The sequence below is a fragment of the Symphalangus syndactylus genome, chromosome 10, assembly GCF_028878055.3.
Source record: "Symphalangus syndactylus isolate Jambi chromosome 10, NHGRI_mSymSyn1-v2.1_pri, whole genome shotgun sequence".
Lineage (NCBI taxonomy): Eukaryota > Metazoa > Chordata > Mammalia > Primates > Hylobatidae > Symphalangus > Symphalangus syndactylus.
This window is the reverse complement of record NC_072432.2, coordinates 102,116,658-102,144,468: the sequence shown is the minus strand read 5'-3', so window position 1 is coordinate 102,144,468 and position 27,811 is coordinate 102,116,658. Positions and strand designations below refer to the sequence as shown.

The 27,811-nt window shown below is 37.3% G+C and overlaps 1 protein-coding gene across 7 annotated transcripts in view; it reads right to left on the bottom strand.

The window, feature by feature from the left end:
* STAG1 (STAG1 cohesin complex component) overlaps nt 1–27,811 on the bottom strand; it is a 424,583-nt gene that overhangs the window by 174,944 nt on the left and 221,828 nt on the right. For 6 of the 7 annotated variants that reach the window (XM_055295322.2, XM_063611315.1, XM_055295321.2 and 3 more), the window contains 2 exons: nt 18,901–19,105; nt 1,946–2,097 (listed from right to left, as the gene is read on the bottom strand). In XM_055295322.2, the coding sequence (XP_055151297.1) occupies nt 1,946–2,097; nt 18,901–19,105 (357 nt within the window). Of the gene's footprint in view, nt 1–1,945; nt 2,098–15,922; nt 16,066–18,900; nt 19,106–27,811 lie in introns of those variants that run through there. The other variant, XM_055295328.2, reaches the window with a different exon arrangement.

Genomic DNA, 27,811 nt, shown 5'->3' with positions numbered 1-27,811 from the left:
TCTAATGTATCCAAACATTACTCTGCATCTCACTAGCCTGTAACAGAGAGCAGGCCACGTTCCCAAAATAAGAGGTATAATAGAAGATAAAAAGTATCTTGGCTACTTATGGTGAAGTACAGTAACAAAATAAATAATATCTATGGCAAAGATATGAATTTCAGGCAACAAAACTGATCAAAGTTTGTTTTTATTATTACTCAAAAACAACAACAGCACTGAATTACATTCAAGGTGGTATTTATTATTCTAATTTATTCTATAATTTACTGTATAGTAATATTCAATGAAATATTTGCTTTTACTACATACATGAATGTGACAATAAAATTGCCTCAGATTTATTCTTTCACTGTATGCTTTGTTTCAGGCTTTACTAAAATAAGTTTGGGAATACTTTTATAGCAAATCATTCAAATTTCTGCAACTTCCTCCAAGTGTTAAAAATTACTTTTATTGCATTTATCATATAAAAACTAATTAATTTATAAGAGGCATATATTTCTGAGTCAACAGTACTTACTAAAGCCAGCTCCAGTATTTACTTCTATAATATTTCAAGTATGGTATGTGTGAAGGGTTAAACTATGTTCCTTAAAAATTTGTACATTGAAGTTCTAACCCCTAGTGTCTCAGAATGTGAAATTAGGAAAGAAGACTGTGGCAGATTTAATTCATTAAGATGCGGCCATACTGGAGCAGGGGAGGACTCTAATCCAATATGACTGATGTCCTTAAGAAGGGAATAAATTTGGAGACAAACATACACACAGAAGAATGTCATGCAAAAATTGGAATTATGCTGCCACCAGCCAAGCAACTACCAGACACTAGGAGAGAAGCCTGGAACACATCCTGCCAAGGGAGGATGGCCCTGCCAACACCTTGATCTTGGAATTCTAGCCTGCAAACCTGTGAGATAATAATGTTATTTTAAGTCATTCAGTTTGTAGTACTTTGTCACAGCAGCCCTATCAAACTAATACAGCATGGCTAATAATTTAATCAAAACATCGTTGCTTTTTCTTGCCTGTTATAAACCCATTAAGTTATTATTCATATGTAATTTCTTTGCAGTAATGTGATATTCTTTTTTCAAGTTATAAGATATACTAATAGTGCAGATGTAAGATTTTATGTAGTATTGGACAAATAAAAATGTTTCCTATTAAAAACCCAGTACAGGCCGGGCATGGTGGCTCACGCCAGTAATCCCATCACTTTGGGAGGCCGAGGTGGGCGGATCACCTGAGGTTGGGAGTTCGAGACCAGCCTGACCAACATGGAGAAACCCCATCTCTACTAAAAATACAAAAATTAGCCAGGTGTGGTGGCACATGCCTGTACTCCCAGCTACTTGGGAGGCTGAGGCAGGAGAATTGCTTTTGGGGAGGTGGAGGTTTCGGTGAGTCGAGATTGCACCATTGCACTTAAGCCTGGGCAACAAGAGTGAAACTCCATCTCAAAAAAAAAAAAAGTGTAAAATCATTTTTAACACATATATGAAAATGTCATTGTAAAACTGAGACCAATCTTATTCACAGGAGTCATTGTAACACTGGGACCAAACTTATTCATAGGAGTACCTTATATATCAGCTAGTATGTAGCCTTTGGCTTTTTCCTGGAAATGTAGCTTTGCTGGCTCGCAGTTCTGACTTCAGTATTTATCATACTTTTTGAGCCCATAGGCTTATAACCTTTTTGAGTTGCCTAACTCCCAGACCAACTTCTTTCAAAAACAGAGATTTCTATGATTCCTTTCTGCCATCAGACAGCACTTACATGATCACCAATGAACACTCCAGTTTCATTTGGAAACCCAGACATCAAATAATCTAACTAAATATACGCATAAACCTTTTTAGAGAACTTAAAAAGTACTAATGTCATATATATTCCACACATTTACAGAACATAAAATCATCAGTTGCCATGAAACCTACCTCTTTGCGTTTCTGAAGTAGTAACTCCAACCTTTCATTGGCTCTCTTCCCAATCATTTTATTTCTCTCGGCTTCATATTGTCTCTGGGTATTATCCTGATGAATACTGAGGTTTAAGGCAACATTCACCAGAGCAGTCATAAGCTTCATGGCTATGAATGAAGAAACATTATAATACCTATGAATCAAAACTTTATCCACATAAGATTACAAATTTATAAAGCCAATGGATGAAGAAATGAAACTAGTGAATTTCTGTTTTACAACCAGGCATAATTTAAGTTTAAATAAAAGATAACTAATTTATAGAAATAAACTCATTTACAACATAATTTTCTCTACCTCAGCTTGGCTTAACACTTTCCATTTAAACACAGCCTCATCCTAACTAACAGAAGAAAGGATTTCAGTTCTATCATCTTCAACAACTCCTTTCTCCCACTCCTAAAAATACACACGTAAGGGCACACTAATCAAGCCTAAACCTCTCTTCTGATCATCAAATATGAGTATATATAAATGCATCCTTAGTACCTTTACTTAAATGTGTCAAAGGTGTTTTAGATGTTTACAATCAATTTGTGATCTTTACCCCCACATATGGTCCTCTCCCTTTGTTCCTCACCTCAGAGAGTTGCACAACCTCCAAACCCTGAAAAACATACTGATCCTACCAAACTCATTACAGTCCATTAAAAATGTACTTTGTGAATTTCCAATTGACCTATCCTCCCCAGCCACAGTGATAATGTACTTTTAAACATTCACTTGTATTTGTAAATCTTACTACTTTCAAATTTGTTTCACATCCTCTGACAAACACGTATGACACAAACCTCAAACTTCTGTCTATTCATATTTGTTTTCATCATTGAGATAGCAAGAATATAGGAAATATAGGTAAAGGAACAAGAGAGTTTGTGCTGGTAAATAATTTCCCCTTTTTGTTCCTTTTAGGTTATTCATGTGCAAATATGAACATTCGGTTATTAAAAAAATTGAACTGTTCCGTGTTTTAGAAGAACTGATTCATTTATCTGCAAACATATCCACATAATTAAAAATAAGCATGCACTGTTTATAAAATTTAATTATTTTTTCTTTTTTTTGAGATGGAGTTTCACTCTTGTTGCCCAGGCTGGAGTGCAATGGCGCAATCTTGGCTTACTGCAACCTCCACCTCCCAGGTTCAAGTGATTCTCCTGCCTCAGCCTCCCGAGTAGCTGGGATTACAGACATGCACCACCACGCCCAGCTAATTACTGTATTTTTTAGTAGAGACAGAGTTTCACCATGTTGGCCAGGCTGGTCTTGAACCCCGACCTCAGGTGATCCGCCCACCTTGGCCTCCTAAAGTGCTGGGATTACAGGCATGAGCCACCGCACACCGCCTATTTTTTCTTAATTACATATGTAAACATATGTGTTTTCTAAATACATATATGTATGTATGTATGTATGTATGTATGCTGTATCTGTATTTCTATCTACACGTATACTCAATTTGTTATTTGGAAACTCTATCTACATTTTGATCAGTTCTATTTTTTAAATAATTGCTGCTGTCCTTAAACCAAAATATAAGGTAAAAAACCTGAAAAACAAATGTAAACATCCTGAAAAACAAATGTGTTTAAGTTAGTGACCATTACATGTAAAAATTATAATGCAAAAATCCTGAAAAACAAATTTATTTAAATTAGTGACCGGAAATGGATTTTTCAGGATTTTTGCATTAGAAATGCATTAAATGAAAATGTTTCTTTCCCTGTGATAGTGTCTCAAACAGTAAACTGGGAAATATTCTTGTGTTTCAAAATATAAGACAGTGATTTTGAGTTGTGTGTTGCCAGTAGTAGTATATTGGACTACACTATGAAAGTTTAAAAGAATTTGTAAAAGTAAACTGTATAAGGAAAGAGAACAGCTCAAAGACAAGAGGAATCTGGAGCATTCCAGCTATTCAAGTTGATAATATTACTTTATCAGTGTTTGTTCTGAGCATATGAAGTGACACCCAAAGGAGCTTAATTCAGTATCTACCTCTAGATACCTAATGCAAAATGACTTGAAGATCCAGGAGCTGAAAAGCATTAAAATTAACACCAACACTGGTTGCAATTCACCAGTGGAAACTGAGGCATGGCTTTTTAAAAACTTCATAGCTTTTACTTTCAGCTATATATCTTCTTGTGAACCCAGATCCCAAACTCCAAAAGTCATTATTTAATGACTCTCCTTCCATCCCAGATACTTAAACAGTAAAGTAATCAACATAATAAAACAGACAAGACATGTAAAAAATGATCAATATATCTTCAGAAACATATTAGGTATAACACAGCAGTGTTTACTGAGATAAAATATTTTTAAACCTGTAAAACTGAGACTTCATTGAATAACACATCAACAGCTATTAAAAACAAACCTCAAATTAAATGATAGACATAAAATGAGGATTATGATGTTTTAATTGAGTCCACTGAAAAAGACTTATCTCTGCATAGAATTGGTACTTATTAAATTTTCCTGGCATTACTAACAAAACCTTTTTGTAAGTTAATAATCCTGCAGGAATTCAGCCATCATAATGTGACATCAGCTCATAAGTGGCTTCTTCTTGTCTAGCAAGGAGAAGAATACGTCCTTCATTTAGCTTTCACATTTTAACTGCTGACTATAAAATGGTAAATATGTTCTAGTACAGTGGTACTGACAGTGTGGTCTGCAAAGCGGTACTGACAGTGTACTGACAGTGTGATCTGCAGTGTTGTGCTGACCACAAGTTTATTAGACGGTCATTATAAGCAAAAAATTGAAAACATTTTAGAAATTTTTATAGCAATCTGACAACTTAATGCCTGTTGATTTAAATAACATGACACTAATAAATACATATATACTATTTCCACCGCATTTTACAAAAGTACTAGGTTGTGACAGATTCGTAATTAAAAACTGGTCATTCATCACAGCTAAAGAAGCACTTATTTAAAGTCCTTGTCCGGCCGGGCGCGGTGGCTCACGCTTGTAATCCCAGCACTTTGGGAGGCCGAGGTGGGCGGATCACGAGGTCAGGAGATCGAGACCACAGTGAAACCCCGTCTCCACTAAAAATACAAAAAATTAGCCGGGCGCGGTGGTGGGTGCCTGTAGTCCCAGCTACTCGGAGAGGCTGAGGCAGGTGAATGGCGTGAACCTGGGAGGCGGAGCTTGCAGTGAGCCGAGATCGCGCCACTGCACTCCAGCCTGGGTGACAGAGCAAGACTCCGTCTCAAAAAAATAAAAATAAAAAAATAAAATAAAAAATAAAGTCCTTGTCCATTCATCTAACAATCCAGCATATACTGAGCATTGTTCTAGTTATTAGAGATACACGAGTGAACAAAACAAAGAACTTGCTTTTGTGATTTTTACATTCCAGTGAGGAAAAGACAATAAATGAATAGATAATATGCAAATGAAAAAACCACGTCAGTTAATGATTAGTGCTATAAAGTATGGTAAAAATATTAGAGCGTGAAGGCGGTGCTATTTTAGATGGTCATTCGGGAAGGCCTCTCTGAGACCTTGACATTTGAGCATGAAGCGAAGGAATGGTCACGTGATTCCACAGCAGCACAGCTTTCCAGGGACAGTTATAAGGTAAACTGTTGGGAGGAAGGTGCTCACTACAGAGTATAGTATGTAGTCTGGTTGGAGCACAGAGGTAGTCAGAGGCAGAAGAGGATACTTAAAAGGAAGGAAGAGGCCAGATTATAAGAGTGTTACTAGGATCCAGTTAACCTATCCTCTCCTTAAGGCTCATGAATTAAATCTAAGCAGGGTAAGATCTCCTAGAGAATGTGGAGTGATGTGAAATAGTCTGAATTAGATTTTAAACTGATGTGTGACCAGAGTATAGGAGAGTAAAACTAGAAGGGAGACTAAATAGGAGCAGTGAGGCAGAGCTGAAAATATTTTGCTCAAAGTTAGCAATAAGGAGTCTTAGATTTTTGCCTTTGGCAACTCAGTGAAATGATGCTGGCTTAGATTAAGGTGGCAGCAATAGGTAGAGAGAAACTGTTAGATATGAAGTGTATTTGAAAATACCAGGCCAGGCGAGGGGTCCCATGCCTGTAATCCCAGCACTTTGGGAGGCTGAGGTGGATGGATCACTGGAGGTCAGGAGTTCAAGACCAGCCTGGCCAACATGGTGAAACCCCATCTCTACTAAAAATACAAAAATAAAACAAAACAACAACAACAACAAACATACAAATTTTCCCGGATGTGGTGACGCATGCCAGTAATCCCAGCTACTCGGGAGGCTGAGGCAGGAGAATCAGTTGAACCCAGGAGGTAGAGATTGCAGTGCGCTGAGACTGCACCACTGCACTCCAGCCTGTGAGACACAGCAAGATTCCACCTCAAAAAAAAAAAAAAGAAAGAAAGAAAGAAAGAAAGAAAGAAAGAAAGAAAGAAAGAGAAAATACTGCTGAAAGAATTTGTTAGATTACAATGAAGGAAATGAGATAAACAGAAAGGGCAAAGATAATTAGAAATATTTTTATTAGTTATGTAAGTAGAAATGTCTAGTAGATACACATTTGGAAGTCATTATCAAAGACACTGGTATTCAGAACCATAAAACTAGATGGAAATTAGAAAAAGGTGGTATTATTCGTGTGTTGTAAACAAAAGATCACCAAGATATTTGTTAATGGAAAAATACAGAGAAGATAGCCTTACAGTGTGTATATGCTATCATTTGTGCAAAAGAATGTATTATTTATTTTTACGTTCCAGTCGCTCTTCCAAGCCGTATAAACATACTTATTCATTCACAACTCACAAATCTATGAGGCACAGATCAGCTAAAAGACTTGATGGTTACATAGCAACTGGTGGACATAGAATTGGAGTACAGGCAGCCTTGCTCCATAGTCCCAGCTCTTAAACACACCATATTGCCTCTCACTGAATGTATATTTGCTATTATTTGCATATAACATGTTTAGAAAAACATAAGAAACTGGCAACTTTGGTTGTCTTCAAGGAAGTTAATTTGAAGGTCGGAGACAGGGGTGAAAGAGTAACATTTCACCATACAAAATTTTTTTACCTTTTTTTTCTCTTTTGAGACAAGGTCTTGCTCTGTCACTCAGAACAGAGCACAGTGGTGCAATCAAAGCTCCCTGCAGCCTTGACCCCCACCAGGCTCAAGTGATCCTCTCATCTCAGCCTCCTCAGTAGCTGGGACTACAGCTACCACCATGCCCAGCTAATTTAAAAAAAAAAAAAATTTGTAGAGATGGGGGTCCCACTATATTGCCGAGGTTGGTCTTGAACTCCTGGCGTCAAGTGATTCTCCCACATCAGCCTCCCAAAGTGTTGGGATTACAGGGATGAACCATAGCACCTGGTCTACTTTGAATTTTAAATCATGTGACTATATTATTTTCCTCCTCATCACTATTTTTTAATAAAAATAATGTCTATGAAATTGGTTTTCACTTTATTCAATAAGCAGTGAATATATTAAAAAATTGTCTGAAGATTGAGTGTCAAGATAACTCAGTATTTGCAGTTTAGCTTTCTAAAATCACCAGGACAATGTGGTATTCCAGAAAACAAGAGAAGACAGTGTTCCAAGAAGAAAAAAAGGTAGCTGTGTCTTTCCAAAGAAAAAAAGATGACAACTGGAGCTGCTCTCTCACTTGGGCAATAAGAAGGTAACTGCTGACCTCAACAGGAGAGGTAGTGAAGTGGCAGAGACAGAAACCTAATAGGAGAGGACCGAGTGGAGAGAGTGAATATAAATAATTCTGAGATTTGCTATAAAGAAAAGGAGAAAAATGAGACTGGGGCTGGAGGGACGTGAGGAAACAAGGTACAGTGCAACAGTTAGTCTTATGTGTCCAGGCATGGCTAGACTATCACGGTCAATTACTTAATCAAACACTAATGCAGGTATCACCTTGAAGGAATTTTGTAGATATTTTGTATGGTTAACATCTATAATCTCCTTTAAATAAAGGAGATTACCCTCAATAGTGTGAGTGGGTCTCATGCAATCAGTTGAAAGCTTAAGAGAAAAAAATAGGTTTTCTAGAGAGGAAATGTTTGCCTCAAGGCTGCAACATAAAGTCCTAGGCTGAGCATGATGGCTCACATCTGTAATCCCAGTGCTTTGGGAGGCAGAGGTGAAAGGATGACTTGAGGTCAGGAGTTCAAGACCAGCCTGGATAACATAGCAAGACTCTCTCTCTACAAAAAATTTAAAAATTATCTGGGTATTGAGACGTGCACCTGTAGTCTCAGCTACTGGGGAGGCCGAGGTGGGAGGATTACATAAACCCAGGAGTTCAAGGTTGCAGTAATCTACGACTGTGCCACTGCACTTCAGCCTGGGTGACAGAGTGAGACCCTGTCTCTAAAATAAATAAATAAGTAAATAAAATCCTGAGCTTCTAGCCTGCTCCGCAGATCTCAGACTCAAGACTGCTTGACTCTTGTCTGATTTCCAGCTTGCTGGACTACCCTACAAATTTCCGATTTGCAAGTTCCCACAATTGTGCTGAGCCCCATCAGTGAAACGTGTGTACGTGTGTGTGTGTGTGTGTGTGTGTGTGTGTATGTGTGTGAGACAGAGAGAGACAGAGAGAGATGTAAGAATATCTCTTAGGTCTGTTTCTCTGGGGGAACCCAGACTGACACAAAGGGTTCCTAAAAGATGGGAGCTGTTAGCAAAATAATAAGAGTTATCTAATAAAAGAAGGAAATTTTGAAGTAATGAGAGTGAGAATAACTTGAGACAAAGTTCTTGAGAAGGTGAAAAGGGATCAGATTCACTGCACAAGAACAAGGATTGGCCTTAGAGGCCACTGTAGTTAAGAAAACGGATAGAGGCTATGAGTTTGCAGCTAGATAGGTAGGTAGGTTTAATCCCTGAAGGATTCTCTTTCGACTATCCCGATTAAACAGGCAAGATAATCAGCTAAATGTGAAGACTGGATAAGAAATGTAGCTTTGAGAAGAAAGTATAAAACAATTTTGTTAGGATGTGGAAATAACCCTGGAGTATAATACACTAAGGGGATTGCTAGGCAGCATTAAAGGACCACTTGGAAAAAAAAAAAAAAAAAAGGTAAAGCCCAGCCCTTATGGTATGTATTTTTCTCCAGCCACTTTCAGCTCTGCTGCAGGTATGGGACAGATGGTTGCATGGGGTTTTCCTACGGAATATGAAAGAGGAAGACAGAAGCAAGGAAGTTGACGGTATGAAGGAGGATGTGATTATAATAAAGAATGATAAAATCTAAGTGGGAAAAATAAAGGCAGTGAGGACATGAAGAGTGTGAAGAACATTAAAAATATAGTGTCAAAGTATTTAAAATCACAATTAAAAAAACAGTAGAGTGGAAACACAGAAGAAAACATTGGAACAAAAGGAGAGTTCATCAGGAAATGGTATGCTTAAAACGAAGTCAGAGGACACTGACCCTTTTAATCAATAACCAACAATTTGCATTTCTGTCTTGCTAAACATAAAACTGAAAAGTAAAAAACTGCATTTATATTTAGTGACACCTATTATAGCTTTGAAAACTATTATTATACACCTTGGAATTATGTCTGATATAGTGGAACAAACTAGATTTTTTAAGAGAGGTGATTATAGTACTTTATTTTTACAATGCTTATTTTTTTTAAAAGGGATCTTATGACAAACTACCAGTTTCCAAATGACATAGATTTAACAAATCAATTTATCTCTTAAAAAACAGTTTTTCTAGTAAGCAGTGTGGCAGTTCCACAAAGACCTAAAAACAGAACTACCATTCGACCCATCAATCCCATTACTGGGTATATACCTGATACGGTTTGGCTCTGTGTCTCCACCCAAATCTTACCTCGAATTGTAATCCCCATAATCCCCACATGCCAAAGCGGGACCAGGTGGAGGTAACTGGGATCATGGGGGCAGTTTCCCACATGCTGTTCTCATGATAGTGAGTTCTTTGAATTTTTTTTTTATTTTTTGAGATGGAGTCTCATTCTGTCACCCAGACGGGAGTGCAGTGGTGTGACCTCGGCTCAATGCAACTCCCGCCTCCCTGGTTCAAGTGATTCTCGTGCCTCAGCCTTCCTAGTAGCTGAAATTGCAGGTGCCCACCACCAGTCCAGCTAATTTTTGTATTTTGAGTAGAGACGAGGCTTTCACCATGTTGGCCAGGCTGGTCTCGAATGATCTGCCCTCTTTGGCCTCTAAAAATGCTAGCATTACAGGCGTGAGCCACTGCATCCAGCCGACAGTGAGTTCTCACGAGATCTGATGGGATGTTTTTTTTGTTTGCTTGTTTGTTTTTTGAGGTAGAGTCTCACTGTGTCACCAAGGCTATGAGTGCAGTGGCGTGATCTCAGCTCACTGCAACCTCCGCCCTCTGGGTTCAAGTGATCCTCCTGCCTCAGCCTCCAGAGTAGCTGGGATTACAGGTGCACACCACCATGCCCAGCTAGGTTATTTTTATTTTTTCTTTCTGAGACGGAGTCTTGCTCTGTTGCCCAGTCTAGAGTGCAGTGGTGCAATCTGGACTCACTGCAACCTCCACCTCCCAGGTTCAAGTGATTCTTCTGCCTCAGCCTTGTAGCTGGGATTACAGGCACACACCACCACGCCCGGCTAATTTTGTATTTTTAGTAGAGATAGGTTTCACCATGTTGGCCGGCTAGTCTTGAACTCCTGACCTCAAGTAATCCACCTGTCTCGGCCTCCCAAAGTGCTGGGATTACAGGCTTGAGCCACTGCACCTGGCCTGAGATCTGACGGTTTTATACACCTCTGGCATTTCCCCTGCTTGCACTCACTCCCATCCAGCTGCCCTGTGAAGAATGTGCCTGCTTCTCCTTTGCCTTCTGCCATGATTATAAGTTTCCTGAGGCTTCCCTAGCAATGCAGAACTGTGTGTCAATTAAATCTCTTGCCTTTATGAATTGCCCAGTCTAGGGGAATTCTTTATAGCAGTATGAAAACAGACTAATACAACGCCCAAAGGAATATAAATCATTCTATCATAAAGACACAATGGATGCATATGTTCACTGCAGTACTATTCATAATGGTAAAGACATGGAATCAACCTTAATGCCCAGCAATGGTAGACTGGTTAAAGAAAATCTGGTGCATATACACCATGGAAGGCTTTGCAGCCATAAAAAAGAACAAGATCGTGTCTTTTGCAGGGACATGGATGGAGCTGGAGGCCATTATCCTTAGCAAACTAATGCAGGAAGAGAAAACCAAATACCTCATGTTCTTACTTATAAGTGGGAGCTAAATGATGAGAACACATGAACACACAGATGGAAACTATCAAAAAATATGCTACGCAAAAAGGAGAGAAATTAAGAAAGAAAACAAAAGATAATAGGGGATCTAAAAGAGAAAGACAAAAAATTGAAACGGCAGAAACAGAATTAAATAGCATCTAAATTTTAGAAAATGAGGCATGATTTTAAAAAATTAAAAGCAAAAAAAAGTCAGAAAATTGATCAGAACACTTGTTTAAAAATAAAACCAAAAAGCTTCACAAATATACATGACAAAGAAACTTAAAATAACAAGTTATGGCATAGTCATAAGATGGTACCATTATAGAGAATTTTTATTTTTGTACTTTTCTCTTTTTCTGAATTCTCTATAAGTAGTATATGTAATTTTATATATACTGAAAATATTCTAGTGTACAATATGAAAACGAAAAATGTTAAAAAATTTTTCAAGTTCTGTGCCCTCTTTACAACCAAACCAAATAAGCTTAGCTGTTCTCTATATTAAAATCACAAGGATATGAACAGACACTTCTCAAAAGAAGACATTTATGCAGCCAACAGACACATGAAAAAATGCTCATCATCACCGGTCATTGGAGAAATGCAAATCAAAACCACAATAAGATACCATCTCACACCAGGTAGAATGGCAATCAATAAAAAGTCAGGAAACAACAGATGCCAGAGGATGTAGAGACACAGGAATGCTTTTACACTGTCAGTGGGAGTGTAAACTAGTTCAACCATTGTGGAAGACAGTGTGGCGATTCCCCAACGATCTAGAACTAGAAATACCATTTGACCCAGCAATCCCATTACTGGGTATATACCCAAAGGATTCTAAATCATGCTACTATAAAGACACATGCATATGTATATTTACTGCAACAATATTCACAAAAGCAAAGACTTGGAACCAACCCAAATGTCCATCAATAATAGGCTGGATTAAGAAAATGTGGCACATATACACCATGGAATACTCTGCAGCCATAAAAAAGGATGAGTTCATGTCCTCTGCAGGGGCGTGGATGAAGCTGGAAATCATCATTCTCAGCAAACTATCACAAGGACAGAAAACCAAACACCGCATGTTCTCACTCATAGGTGGGAACTGAACAACGAGAACACTTGGACACAGGGTGGGGAACGTCACACACCAGGGCCTATCGTGGGGTGGGGGGAGGGGGAAGAGATAGCATTAGGAGAAATACCTAATGTAAATGACGAGCTAATGGATGCAGCAAACCAACATGGTACATGCATACCTATGTAACAAACCTGCACGTTGTGCACATGTACCCTAGAACTTAAATTTAAAAAAAAAAAAAAAATCACAACATTGGGCTGGGCACGGTTGCTCAGGCCTGTAATCTCAGTGCTTTGGGAGGCCAAGGCGGGCAGATTGCCCGAGGTCAGGAGTTCGAGACTAGCCTGGCTAACATGATGAAACACCATCTCTCCTAAAAATACAAAAATTAGCTGGGTGTGGTAGCACATGCCTGCAGTCCCAGCTACTCGGGAGGCTGAGGCAGGAAAATCACTTGAACTCAGGAGGGGGAGGTTGCAGCAAGCTGAGACTGTGCCACTGCACTCAGCCTGGGCAACACAGCGAGACTCTATCTCAAAAACAACAACAATAACAACAACAACAAACAACATTAGACAATTACTGAGTGACTTATGTATGTTACATATTTAACATAAATTATTTCATCTATATGACTCAGGAAACAAAAGATAAATTATTTCATTTAAGCTTCCCAATACTACTAGGAGAAAGGATCATTATCATCTATGCTATAAAGATGAAGAAAGGTGGCCGGGCGCGGTGGCTCACGCCTGTAATCCCAGCACTCTGGGAGGCCGAGGCGGGTGGATCACTAGGTCAGGAGATCGAGACCATCCTGGCTAACACGGTGAAACCCTGTCTCTACTAAAAATACAAAAAAAAAAAAAAAAGATGAAGAAAGGCACAGGAGTTACATAATTTATCCAAAGTCACCAAGTTAATAAATTCAAGATATGTAATGTTTAGAAAGTACTTTTTAAAATCCTTGTTTCTTTACAAAAACTGGCTGCCAAAAGAAAGCTAATTTTCAGAACCGATGATAGAATGTAAAAGACAATAATCTAAGAAAAAATAGTTAGAAAATTTCAAAAGTTATTCTAGACCCATATCTAGACATATTCAAAGAAGTAATTACGTTTTAAAGTTATACTTTATTTTATGGGTAAAACTACATGATATAGTGTTATTTGCAGATTTCACCAACTATTGGGCATTAATCCCACGAGAACATCAGAAGTCTATTATATACAAACCCTAGAAAATTGAATAAAGATTTTATATCTGGAGGAGGGATGAAAAACACAACGGTGAAAAAGTAAAGTAAGACAAAGTAAAAGTACAAAGCAATGAAAAGGTCAAACTCTAGAAGAATTCTGAAAAATGAATATAAAAAAATGTAAATACAAAAGAAGAGCAATTATTTATACTACATGGTCTATTCTTTGATAATACCAGATTGCCCTAAAATTTTCACATCTTAACCACAGAAACCAGCAACAATCTGTGTGGTTAAAAATTACAAAATAATTATTGAATTTAATAAACAGAACATGGGTCCTGAGAGCCAAAAGATAAGTAAAATGAAAATGCAGGCTGGGTGTGGTTGTAATCCCAGCACTTTCAGAGGCCATGGCATGCAAACTGCTTGAGTTCATGAGTTCAAGGCCATGGGCAACATGGCAAAATCCCAACTCTACAAAAACTACAAAAAATCAGCCGGATGTAGTGGCATGCGCCTGTGGTCCCAGCTACTCGGGATGCTGAGGTGGAAGGATCGCTTGAGCCTGGGAAGCGTGGGTTGCAAGGAAACAAAACCATGCCACTGCACTGCAGCCTGGGCAACAGAGTGAGAATCAGAAAATAAACATACATTAAAAAAAGCAAAAGAAAAGAAAATGCATGCTGTTCGTTTTCTTAAGAGCAGTTCTTGAAAGTTTATCTACTTGTTTATTTCTGATTTCCCCATCTGTCATGTCTTATTACTTTTTATTAAAATAGAATAAGCAAATCAATAAATTCTGAGTAAAACCATAAATGAAGGGAAATATTGGCAAATACTATTATCCCTTTTTCTCATTAAATAGCAGCAGCTTACTAAATGCCAAGCATTGTCCCAAGAGCTCCTAATCTCTTTTCTTTCCCACTTTGCAAATAAAGAGAGTAAGACCAGCTATGTTAAGGACTTGTCCAAGGTTATCCAACTAGTAAAAGGCAGAGACGAATATGAATTCAGACAGTCACTCCAGAACCTGTTCTATCAACCACAGTATTACATGGTTTCAGCAACTGAAGGCCAAACAAAAAGACTTCAATTTTCTGAGGCAAAATTATTTTCAGCCTCTGATTATAAATTAAAGCAATTTCATATGTCATTTCCTTCCTCAGAGGAAAAGTCCAGAGATGCTGATTCTATAAGAAATGTTAATCAATAATGAACCATATGTGAATACAAAATCAACCATAAGGTATAAAGAAATGTTTATCCCTCAGGAGTCTGAGAGTGACTTATTGATAAGCACTGATGAAGATTGGCCTTGTGATGATCTTGACCACATTTTCTAATTTTTTCCCAAATTCATTTTAGGAGGGAAAAAAGAGAATAGAAACAATCATGATGTCATTATTAATACAAATTTTGTATTTTAACTCCCTTTTGTTCAAATTAGAACTTTAGAAGTCAGAGGTAGCCAGCATTAATATATTTGTAACATCACAGAAAATTATGTAGGTGAGAAAATAACAAAATATTAAAACGTTAACCAACATTACTCATCCTGAATGTTGCCCTCTAACAAAAATTTGAAGTCAACAAGTTGTAAAGTATTGGTATACATTTTAAAAGCAAATGCCTAAAAATAAACATAATCTTGAAAAACAATTCTTTGAGAGTAAAATTATCTTCATAATACCAAACAAGAAAGTGGTAAAACAAAGAAAATCTTATCTATTTTTGAATTTAAAAGGAAAACATTCCCTCAAAAAATAAAAATGTCATCAAATTTGAAAAAAAAAAGTTCCCAGTCTCAGATTGTAAATCCACCAAAATAATTATGACACAATGTTTCTTACATAAATTAAATCCACAAACTTTACTACTATGTCCAACTGAGATAGCTATTTCAAATAAAAATAAGGGCACTGAGTTCTGAAGATCAATAGTTAATGAAAACTATAATGTAAAGCTTATTAAAATGGGTCAAATAACTAAGACAGTATGTTTGAAAATTCCAACAAAGGGATTAAAGAAAATATAATATAAAATTTAATTGTTAATAGTCTCTTTCAATTTAATGGTAAAATGTATTCTAAAAAGAGAGTTTACCTCCAATGGAAAAATAAGAATATACTTATGAGTGTGGAATAAACAGACATAAAGAACTATATAATGATAAAAAAACTTTTAATAAAAATGTAGTAAAAGTATACAATTAAATGCAATGCATAAACACTGACAACAGGGACACATATTGAATTCATAACAAGAAAATGGGATATTTGGAAAACAGATTAAAAATACTACTGATAAGACCACTCTGATGACTTATGAAGCTCTGGAACTCATCACATCTGTACCCTACAAAATAACTAACCTGATTGTCTCTCTTCTCAGCTAAGATTTAAGCAATGTCAAGGAGCATTTTATTCCAAAGCCGATAATCATATCTGGCCATAACTGCCTTGTAACTGTCCATGCACATAGTCTTTGAAGCAGAGGATTAAATGTTCCTGCCCATTTTATCTAGTCCCCAAGACTTGTCCTGCAAAGTGAATAAAAATGATTATCTTTTAATCTATTCCTCGTACATATACCATTAAAAATAAGAAGAGGGCAAAGATGAGAACAAAATGTCCTTGAAAAGATGGATAATTGTTGTCCAGCCTGGAATTAAGTTCTCAGCAAGCCCTCTGTGCTTTGTTGAAGGGTAGGTGACTGCTATGTCTCACATTTTATACAAGTGAGCCTTGGAAGATATGACCATTAATTAGTGTAGACACATGGGAATTACAGTAATACGTTAAAGTAAATTGAGAGAACAACTGAAAAGTAAGTTTTATCCTTTGAAAATTCTGTATAAACATATGCTGTTTACTTTGTTTTTTTGATATCTGATTTTGAAAAATAAATTCGAATTTAAATAGGCTACCTGATGATATTAATATAAGAAGAACATAGGTGAAAACAAAATCACATTCATCAAGTAGTTTTAAAGGTTATGATGAACGCAGGTAGATCGTGGAAAAGAGGCACAGAAAGGCAATGGGGGGAGGCAGGAGACACTCAATTCAAAAGGAATAGGAAGAAAGCCATAATGAAAATATATTTAAACATATATAAGATTAGCAGATGGAGATAATCAAAGCGATAAGTATAGAGAAAACAATACAATGAAAGTTACTAAAAATGAGCAAACGAAAAGAAGAGCTGAAACGGACCATCATAAAGGCAGTAAAATACAGTAATACTGCATTTACATGGCAGTGAAGGACAAATGCAAATGAGTTAAAGTGCATTGTTCACAAAATTAAAACAATGTTTTGAGTCAACATATTCTGCATATTTCTATAATATAGCACTCCTCTTATGTTCTTAGAGTAAATGGCATACAATTAATCTTTTAAACAGAATGCACACAAGTTTCTAGATTAAAGAAAGGTAGCTTGCCCCTACAGAGAAGCCAAAAATTGTGCTCTATCTTGAGAACTGTAAACTAATTTTTGTGTCTTCTTGTTTTAAATGGTCATTTCAAAATACTATCAGCCCTCAATTAACTTATTGCTTCTCCTCCTCTCTTGGCCTTGGGAAACCCAGATAATAACTTCTGTATAAAAGTAAATTCGTTAATTCTTATGACAGCAAAATTGGTTATTTACAAGCAATTTCTACTTCATTTTCAAGTTTTTTTTTTCCAAATTGCTGAATTTCCTATGCATGTGACAACCAGGTAAATGGGCATTACTGCACACAGAAAGAAGATGAAAAGGAATAGAAAATATAAAGAAAAAAAGCAACAACCAAATGCAGAGGATACTACTAAAGGTTGGGGAATTAGAAAAAAAAATGTATAACATTATACAACTGTTTGAATAATAAACAGTATTTTTACAGTAACTTTTTAAAAAAGATAAATGGGGCAAAAAATCTTTTTCTTCCTAATAATGAGGAAGAAGATACTCTCAAAACACAGTATGAACTGTATCTGATGTATGTTCTACATAGGTATTTTTCAACCAATTATATTTTTAATCTTTTGAAAAAAGATAAAATTGGGTAAAATATCTCCCTCTCTTCCTAAAAATGAGAAAAGAATACTTTCAGAAAAAAACAAACTGTGCTTCATGTTTACTTGGTTAGGACTGTAACTAACAGAATAATAGACACTAATATGAATTAATATGAATTAACTGAGTAAGGGAAAAATGAGAATTGGGAAAAAAACAATGTAAAAACATATACACAACTCCAGTTATTATCTTATTGGCTTTGGGCAACAGGTTAAGCCAAAAAACAACAAAATTTTAAAGCAGACACTTGCAATGTGTAGTTCCCAAATCACCAGCATCAACATTGCCTAGGAACTTCTTAGCCCAGCCATCTGTTTGAACAAGCTCTGTAGGTGATTCTGGTGTGTGCTAAAGTCTGAGGAACAGTGCTTTAAATAAATTAGATAAATGAGAAATTAAAATTTAAATGCAAAATAAAATGTAACTAATGAGTCTAAATCTGGTTTGTCATGATAATAAGTGATGAATATAGGCAAAGTTACTGCTATTAAAAAAGATGTAATTTGGGATTATTTAAACATACACTTATGAACACCCAACAAGTATACACACACTCCATTATGAATGAAAAAAAATAGTCATTTTAGGTAGGCACAGTTAAAGCAGTGAAGGAAAAATAGAACAATTGCTAAAATAAGAAAATTACCTCGTTACTGAAAGTCAAGAAAAAAAATGAATATAGTTGGCTGACAAGTTGTCATGATAATTCTAAAAGAAAGCAAAAGTGAAAACTAATCTGTTAGTTCTTCAAATTATCTACAGCCTACCTTAAGAACTGACTTTAAAGATGTTAATATTTGAATATGTTTAAGTTATTATAGCACTAGGAATGGGAAGAATGTTTGTTACCCTAACGGATAGAATTGTTTCAAATATATAAACAAGTATTTACCCACTTATCTATAATAATAATGAGCAATAAAACAATGTAATTATGCGATGAAAAAATAGAATAAATTTGGAATTTCAACTATTATTACTTGGGTTTTCCAAAGAATTTGGCCTAGTGGTCTCTTAAAATTTCTTCAGTTATAAATAAGGATGTACATTAGTAACTAAACATTCAGACAGACATTTGATGACACTGGCCAGAAAATTTCAATTTTCATTCTTAAGGCTATCAAATGCCAGTTATCAAAACAGGCATAAATTTTAACAAAAACTATTCAAATGAATGTTTTATTCTGATTAAATTTTTAATTAAATCTTCTCATTAAGCTTTTAATCAGAATAAAACATACTCAACAAAACTAAATGAAAAGGAAATAAAATGTCGATTACTTACCAGCCAGGGTACTTGTATGCCTAAAAGCTCTGACCTGGGAGTCTGACAAACCCGTCAAAAGGGAGATTACTGTGTCCATCATATACTCATCATAAATTATGCTATACTGACACTGTCGAATCAGGACTCCAATAAATTCACAAAAGTTTGAACGAAATTTTTTCCACTGAGGTCCAGGCATGGTAAGAGGATAATCACCACTGTCCTAAAAAAAAGAACATATTAAGTATGTCACATTATAGCAGTTTGATCAAAGCTTTTTTTTCTTCCTACCTACATGGGAACCCTTTTTTGCAAAGTAGTTATAGAAAGAAAGAAATAGGTGACTTTCATAGTACATTTGATTCTTTCTCTTTCGTTTTGATCTGCCACAACTAAGTAATTCTTAAAGTACTCAAAATTACTATTTTAGAACCAGCATCTACTTTATTGTTCTAAGCCTTTTGTTGAAAATAATAGTTCCACTTTGTTGTATTTGGATCATAGTTGAGGTAATTTGAAATAGTAAAAAATTTTTTTTAAAGTTTGGACTAGAAAGGATGATTGCGAGTTAATTTTGATGAAAGCTATCATGATATCTGTGTCATACCACATCTTTCAACATTTTAAACTGAATTTTTAAGAAGTGAGAATTTCAAAAGTATAAGCATTTCATTGGGAAGTCCAAAAATAATCTTATACATCCTAAATTCCAACCAAATTTCCTCAAATTTTACTATGAACTTGATTTTAATTCCACTTCAAACACTGGACTGATTGTTTTCTAAGAAAACAATCTGAGTTCTTGATATCACCAGGTTGTGTCATCTTGTTTTAAAACACAAAACGTAGAGTACAACCCAATTGGCTAGAGGTTTCTCTCTCTAGTGTAAGACACTTAAGTACAGAAACGGAAATTAACAAGGTAGAGAATGAGGAATTCTGTGAACAAGGTTGCCTGAATATTCGCAATGTGTAGCTTTTTGTCTTTTCTAGAACAAAGTGCTGCTAGGCAAATTTGTTTATAAATGAGGCCTTGAGCTCTGCTGGAGTCATAGGAAAGAGAACTAGTGTGATATATGGAACACCAGATCCCAAGAACAGGTAACAAAAAGCAGACACTAGAAAAGACAGGACTCAGAGTCAAAATCCCAAAAGAAAGTTAATGTTGGTGTTAGATGAGTGAGTGGTAGGGAGCACTACATGACTGGGAATGTGAGTATAGACTGGAGAAATTACATATAGACGAGAAAGCAAAGATGCTTCCTAAAGGTAACTCAGCAGCCTACCTGCTGCTACTGTGTCACAAAACCCCACTATAGTGGAGTTCCTCTTGTTTTTCTGTTTTTTGCTGTTCTTTTAAATTATTACTATTTTTCATTATATTTTAAGTTCTAGGGTACATGGCACAACGTGCAGGTTTGTTACATATGTATACATGTGCCATGTTGGTGTGCTGCACCCATTAACTCGTCATTTACATTAAGCATATCTCCTAATGCTATCCCTCCCCACTTCCCCCACCCCACGGCAGGCCCCAGTGTGTAATGTTCCCTTCCTGTATCCAAGTGTTCTCATTGTTCAATTCCCACCTATGAGTGAGAACATGAGGTGTTTCGTTTTTTATCCTTGTGATAGTTTGCCGAGAATGATGGTTTCCAGCTTCATCCATGTCCCTACAAAGGACATGAACTCATCCTTTTTTAGGGCTGCATAGTATTCCATGGTGTATATGTGCCACATTTTCTTAATCCAGTCTATCATTGATGGACATTTGGGTTGGTTCTCAGTCTTTGCTATTGTGAATAGTGCCACAATAAACATACATGTGCATGTGTCTTTATAGCAGCATGATTTATAATCCTTTGGATAGATACCTAGTAATGGGATGGCTGGGTCAAATGGTATTTCTAGTTCTAGAACCTTGAGGAATCACCACACTGTCTTCCACAATGGTTGAACTAGTTTACAGTCCCACCATCAGTGTAAAAGTGTTCCTATTTCTCCCCATCCTCTTCAGCACCTGCTGTTTCCTGACTTTTTAATGATCGCCATTCTAACTGGTGTGAGATGGTATCTCATGGTGGTTTTGATTTGCATTTCTCTGATGGCCAGGGATGATGAGCACTTTTTCATGTGTCTGTTGGCTGCATAAATGTCTTCTTTTGAGAAGTGTCTGTTCATATCCTTCGCCCACTTTTTGATGAGGTTGTTTTCTTTCTTGTAAATTTGTTTGAATTCTTTGTAGATTCTGGAAATTAGCCTTTTGTCAGATGAGTAGATTGTGAAAATTTTCTCCCATTCTGTAGGCTGCCTGTTCACTCTGATGGTAGTTTCTTTTACTGTGCAGAAGCTCTTTAGGTTAATTAGATCCCATTTGTCAGTTTTGGCTTTCGTTGCCATTGCTTTTGGTGTTTTAGACATGAAGTCCTTGCCCATGCCTATGTCCTGAATGGTATTGCCTAGGTTTTCTTCTAGGGTTTTTATGGTTTTAGGTCTAACATGTAAGTCTTTAATCCATCTTGAATTAATTTTTGTATAAGGTGTAAGGAAGGGATCCAGTTTCAGCTTTCTACATGTGGCTAGCCAGTTTTCCCAGTACCATTTAGTAAATAGGGAATCCTTTCCTCATTTCTTGTCTTTGTCAGGTTTGTCAAAGATCACATAGTTGTAGATGTGTGGTATTATTTCTGAGGGCTCTGTTCTGTTCCATTGGTCTATATCTCTGTTTTGGTACCAGTGTCATGCTGTTTTGGTTACTGTAGCCTTGTAGTATAGTTTGAAGTCAGGTAGCATGATGCCTCCAGCTTTGTTCTTTTGGCTTAGGATTGACTTGGCAATGGGGGCTCTTTTTTGCTTCCATATGAACTTTAAAGTAGTTTTTTCCAATTCTGTGAAGAAAGTCATTGGTAGCTTGATGGGGATGGCGTTCAATCTATAAATTACCTTGGGCAGTATGGCCATTTTCATGATATTGATTCTTCCTATGCATGAGCATGTAATGTTCATCCATTTGTTTGTGTCCTCTTTTATTTCTCTGAGCAGTGGTTTGTAGTCCTCTTTGAAGAGGTCCTTCACATCCCTTGTAAGTTGTATTCCTAGATATTTTATACTCTTTGAAGCAATTGTGAATGGGATTTCACTCATGATTTGGCTCTCTGTTTGTCTGTTATTGGTGTATAAGAATGCTTGTGATTTTTGCACATTGATTTTGTATCCTGAGACTTTGCTGAAGTTGCTTATCAGCTTAAGGAGATTTTGGGCTGAGACAATGGGGTTTTCTAAATATACAATCTTGTCATCTGCAAACAGGGACAATTTGACTTCCTCTTTTCCTAACTGAATACTCTTTATTTCTTTCTCCTCCCTAATTGCCCTGGCCAGAACTTCCAACACTATGTTGAATAGGAGTGGTGAGAGAGGGCATCCCTGTCTTGTGCCAGTTTTCAAAGGGAATGCTTCCAGTTTTTGCCCATTCAGTATGATACTGGCTGTAGGTTTGTCATAAATAGCTCTTATTATTTTGAGATATGTCCCATCAATACCTAATTTATTGAGAGTTTTTAGCATGAAGGGCTGTTGAATCTTGTCAAAGGCCTTTTCTGCATCTATTGAGATAATCATCTGGTTTTTGTCTTTGGTTCTGTTTATATGCTGGATTATGTTTATTGATTTGTGTATGTTGAACCAGCCTTGCATCCCAGGGATGAAGCCCACTTGATCATGGTGGTCAAGCTTTTTGATGTGCTGCTGGATTCGGTTTGCGGGTATTTTACTGAGGATTTTCGCATCGATGTTCATCAAGGATATTGGTCTAAAATTCTCTTTCTTTGTTATGTCTGTGCCAGGCTTTGGTATCAGGATGATGCTGGCCTCATAAAATGAGTTAGGGAGGATTTCCTCTTTTTCTATTGATTGTAATAGTTTCTGAAGGAATGGGGCCAGCTCCTCCTTGTACCTCTGGTAGAATTCGGCTGTGAATTCATCTGGTCCTGGACTTTTTTTGGTTGGTAGGCTATTAATTATTGCCTCAATTTCAGAGCCTGTTATTGGTCTATTCAGGGATTCAACTTCTTCCTGGTTTAGTCTTGGGAGGGTGTATGTGTCCAGGAATTTATCCATTTCTTCTAGATGTTCTAGTTTATTTGCGCAGAGGTGTTTATAGTATTCTCTGATGGTAGTTTGTACTTCTGTGGGATCGGTGGTGATATACCCTTTATCATTTTTTATTGCATCTATTTGATTCTTTTTTCTTTTCTTCTTTATTAGCCTTGCTAGTGGTCTACCGATTTTGTTGATCTTTTCAAAAAACCAGCTGCTGGATTCATTGATTTTTTGAAGAGTTTTTTGTGCCTCTATCTCCTTCAGTTCTGCTCTGATCTTAGTTATTTCTTGCTTTCTGCTAGTTTTTGAATGTGTTTGCTCTTGCTTCTCTAGTTCTTTCAATTGTGATGTTAGGGTGTCAATTTTAGATCTTTCCTGCTTTGTCTTGTGGGCATTTAGTGCTATAAATTTCCCTTCACACACTGCTTTAAATGTGTCCCAGAGATTCTGGTATGTTGTGCCTTTGTTCTCGTTGGTTTCAAAGAACATCTTTATTTCTGCCTTCATTTCGTTATGTACCCAGCAGTCATTCAGGAGCAGGTTGTTTAGTTTCCATGTAGTTGAGCGGTTTGGAGTGAGTTTCTTAATCTTGAGTTCTAATTTGATTGCACTGTGGTCTGAGAGACAGCTTGTTATAATTTCTGTTCTTTTACATTTGCTGAGGAGTGCTTTACTTCCAACTATGTGGTCAATTTTGGAATAAGTGTGATGTAGTTCTGAGAAGAATGTATATTCTGTTGATTTGGGGTGGAATGTTCTGTAGATGTCTATTAGGTACGCTTCGTGCAGAGCTCAGTTCAATTCCTGGATATCCTTTTTAACTTTCTGTCTCGTTGATCTGTCTAATTTTGACAGTGGGGTGTTAAAAGTCTCCCATTATTTATTGTGTGGGAGTCTAAGTCTCTTGTAGGTCTCTAAGGAGTTGTTTTATGAATCTCGGTGCTCCTGTATTGGGTGCATATATATTTAGAATAGTTAGCTCTTAGTTGTTGACTTGATCCCTTTACCATTATGTAATGGTCTTGTCTCTTTTGGTCTTTGTTGGTTTAAAGTCTGTTTTATCAGAGACTAGGATTGCAACCCCTGCCTTTTTTGTTTTCCATTTGCTTGGTAGATCTTCCTCCATCCCTTTATTTTGAGCCTATGTGTGTCTCTGCACATGAGATGGGTCTCCTGAATACAGCACAGTGATGGGTCTTGATTCTTTATCCAATTTGCCAGTCTGTGTCTTTTACTTGGAGCATTTAGCCCATTTACATTTAAGGTTAATATTGTTATGTGTGAATTTGATCCTGTCATTGCATTATGATGTTAGCTGGTTATTTTGCTTGCTAGTTGATGCAGTTTCTTCCTAGCATCCATGGTCTTTACAATTTGGCATGTTTTTGCAGTGGCTGGTACTGGTTGTTCCTTTCCATGTTTAGTGCTTCCTTCAGGAGCTCTTTTAGGGCAGGCTTGGTGGCAACAAAATCTCTCAGCATTTGTTTGTCTCTAAAGGATTTTATTTCTCCTTCACTTATGAAGCTTAGTTTCGCTGGATATGAAATTCTGGGTTGAAAATTCTTTTCTTTAAGAATGTTGAATGTTGGCTCCTACTCTCTTCTGGCTTGTACGGTTTCTGCCGAGAGATCCGCCGTTAGTCTGATGGGCTTCCCTTTGTGGGTAACCCAAACTTTCTCTCTGGCTGCCCTTAACATTTTTTCCTTCATTTCAACTTTGGTGAATCTGACAATTGTGTGTCTTGGAGTTGCTCTTCTCAAGGAGTATCTTTGTGGCGTTCTCTGTATTTCCTGAATTTGAATGTTGGCCTGCCTTGCTAGGTTGGGGAAGTTCTCCTGGATAATATCCTGCAGGGTGTTTTCCAACTTGGTTCCATCCTCCCTGTCACTTTCAGGTATGCCAATCAGATGTAGATTTGGTCTTTTCATATAGTCCCATATTTCTTGGAGGCTTTGTTTCTTTTTACTCTTTTTTCTCTAAACTTCCTTTCTCGCTTCATTTCATTCATTTGATCTTCAGTCACTGATACCCTTTCTTCCAGTTGATCGACTCGGCTACTGAACCTTGTGCATTCGTCGTGTAGTTGTTATGCCATGGTTTTCAGCTCCATCAGGTCATTTAAGGACTTCTCTATACTGGTTATTCTAGTTAGCCATTCGTCCAATCTTTCTTCAAGGTTTTCACCTTCTTTGCGATGGGTTCCAACTTCCTCCTTTAGCTCAGAAAAGTTTGATCGTCTGAAGCCTTCTTCTCTCAACTCGTCAGTCATTCTCTGTCCAGCTTTGTTCCGTTGCTGACAAGGAGCTGTGTTCCTTTGGAGGGGGAGAGGTGATCTGATTTTTAGAATTTTCAGCTATTCTCCTCTGTTATTTCCCCATCTTTGTGGTTTTATCCACCTTTGGTCTTCGATGATGGTGACGTACAGATGGGGTTTTGGTGTGGATGTCCTTTCTGTTTGTTAGTTTTCCTTCTAACAGTCAGGATCCTCAACTGCAGGTCTGTTGGAGTTTGCTGGAGGTCCACTCCAGACCCTGTTTTCCTGGGTATCAGCAGCCGAGGCTGCAGAACAGTGAATATTGCTGAACAGCAAATGTTGACGCCTGATTGTTTCTCGGGAAGCTTCATCTCAGAGGGTTATCGGGCCGTATGAGGTGTCAGTCTGCCCCTACTGGGGGCTGCCTCCCAGTTAGGCTACTTGGAGGTCAGGGACCCACGTGAGGAGGCAGTCTGTCTGTTCTCAGATCTCAAACTCTGTGCTTGGAGAACCACTACTCTCTTGAAAGCTGTCAGACAGGAACATGTAAGTCTGCAGAAGTTTCTGCTACATTTTGTTCAGCTATGCCCTGCTTCAGAGATGGATTCTACAGAGGCAGGCAGGCCTCCTTGAGCTGTGGTGGGCTTCACCCAGTTCGAGCTTCTGGCCTGCTTTGTTTACCTACTCAAGCCTCAGCAATGACAGGCGACCTTCCCCCAGCCTCGCTGCAGCCTTGCAGTTCGATCTCAGACTGCTGTGCTAGCAATGAGGGAGGCTCCGTGGGCATGGGACCCTCTGAGCCAGGCGCTATAAGAGATGTGCAGATATCAATTAAGGACACAGGAAATATGAAAAAGCAAGGAAACTTGACATCTCCAAAGGAATACAATAATTTCCCAGCAACAGATGCCCCTGCCCCCACCCCCCCCAAAAAAAATCACTAAGTCCTGGAAAAGGAATCCAAATTATTTATTCTAAAGAAGCTCAGTGAGATACAACAGAATTCTGAAAAACAATACAGAGGAGTTAGCAAAACAATTCAGGATATAAACCAAAAATTTACCAAAGAAATAGATATCATTAAAAGGAACCAGGTCAGGCGCAGGGGCTTACACCTATAATCCCACCACTTCGGGAGGCTGAGGTGAGTGGATTCCTTGAGCTCAGGACATTGCAAAACCCCTTCTCTACCAAAAATACAAAATATTAGTCAGGCATGGTGGTATGTGCCTGTATTCCCAGCTATTTGGGAGGCTGAAGTGGGAGAATCACCTGAGCCCAGGAGGCAGAGGTTGCAGTCAGCCGAGATCATGCCAGTGCACTCCAGTCTGGGTGACAGAGCAAGACCTTGACTGAAAAAGCAAAAAATAAAAAAACAGAAAACTAACCAAAAAACCCCCAGAAATTTCGGAACTGAATAATTCATTGAATAAAATAAAAAATACACTTGCAAGCTTCAACAAAAGACTGGATCAAGCAGAAAAATAAGTATCCGAGCCTGAACACAGGTCTTCTGAAATAATTCAGCCAGACAAAAATAAAGAAAAATGAACTATGCCTTTGTGATATATGAAATACCACAGAGCACCCAGATGTTCAAATCGGGGTCCCAGACGGCCAAGACAGAATGAAAGGATTTTAAAACCTACCTAATAAAAGAATCGATGAAAACTTCCCAAGTCTAGCAAGAGATATAGACATTTAGATACAAGAGGCTAAGATCCAAAAAGGTCTTCTTCATGGCACATTATAGTCAAACTGTTTTAACGTCAAAGACAGAGAGAATTCTGAAAACAGCAAAAATGTCTAGTCATACATAAAGAAACCTTCATCAGACTACCAGTAAATTTCTCAGCAGAAACCTTATAGGACCAGAGAGAATGGGAGGACATATTCACACTGCTAAAAGAAAACAACAACAACAACAACAACAAACCCTGCTAGTCAACAGCACTATATTCAGCAAAACTATCTTTAATAAATGGAGAAATAACATTTTTCTTAAACAAGCAAAAGCTAAGGAAATCCATCACCACCAGATCTGTTGTACACAAAAAAAAAATGCTCAAGGGAGTCCTAAAACTGGATGTGAACGAACAATGTTTACCATCAAGAAAACACACAAAAGTATAAATCTCACTGGTAAAGCAAACACACATAAGAGGAAGATAAAATAATCAAATGACCCTGCTACTGAAAATCACCAAAGAACAAAGACAAACAATAGGAGAAAAAGAAGGAAACAAATAATATTACAAAACAACCAGAAAACAATTAACACTATGACAGGAACAAAGGGTCACATAGTAATATTAACTTTGAATGTAAATGGATTAAATACTCCACTAAAAAGACAAAGACCAGATGAGTAGATAAAAGACAGGATCCAACTACATGCTGCCTACAAGTAATGCACTTTACCTTTAAAGACACATACAGACTGACACTAAAGGGATGGACAAAGATATTCCACACAAATAGAAACGAAAAGTGAGCAAGAACAGGTATACTTATGATGAGTGAAACAAACTTTACATCAAAAACAGTCATAGAGACAAAGGTCATTATATAATG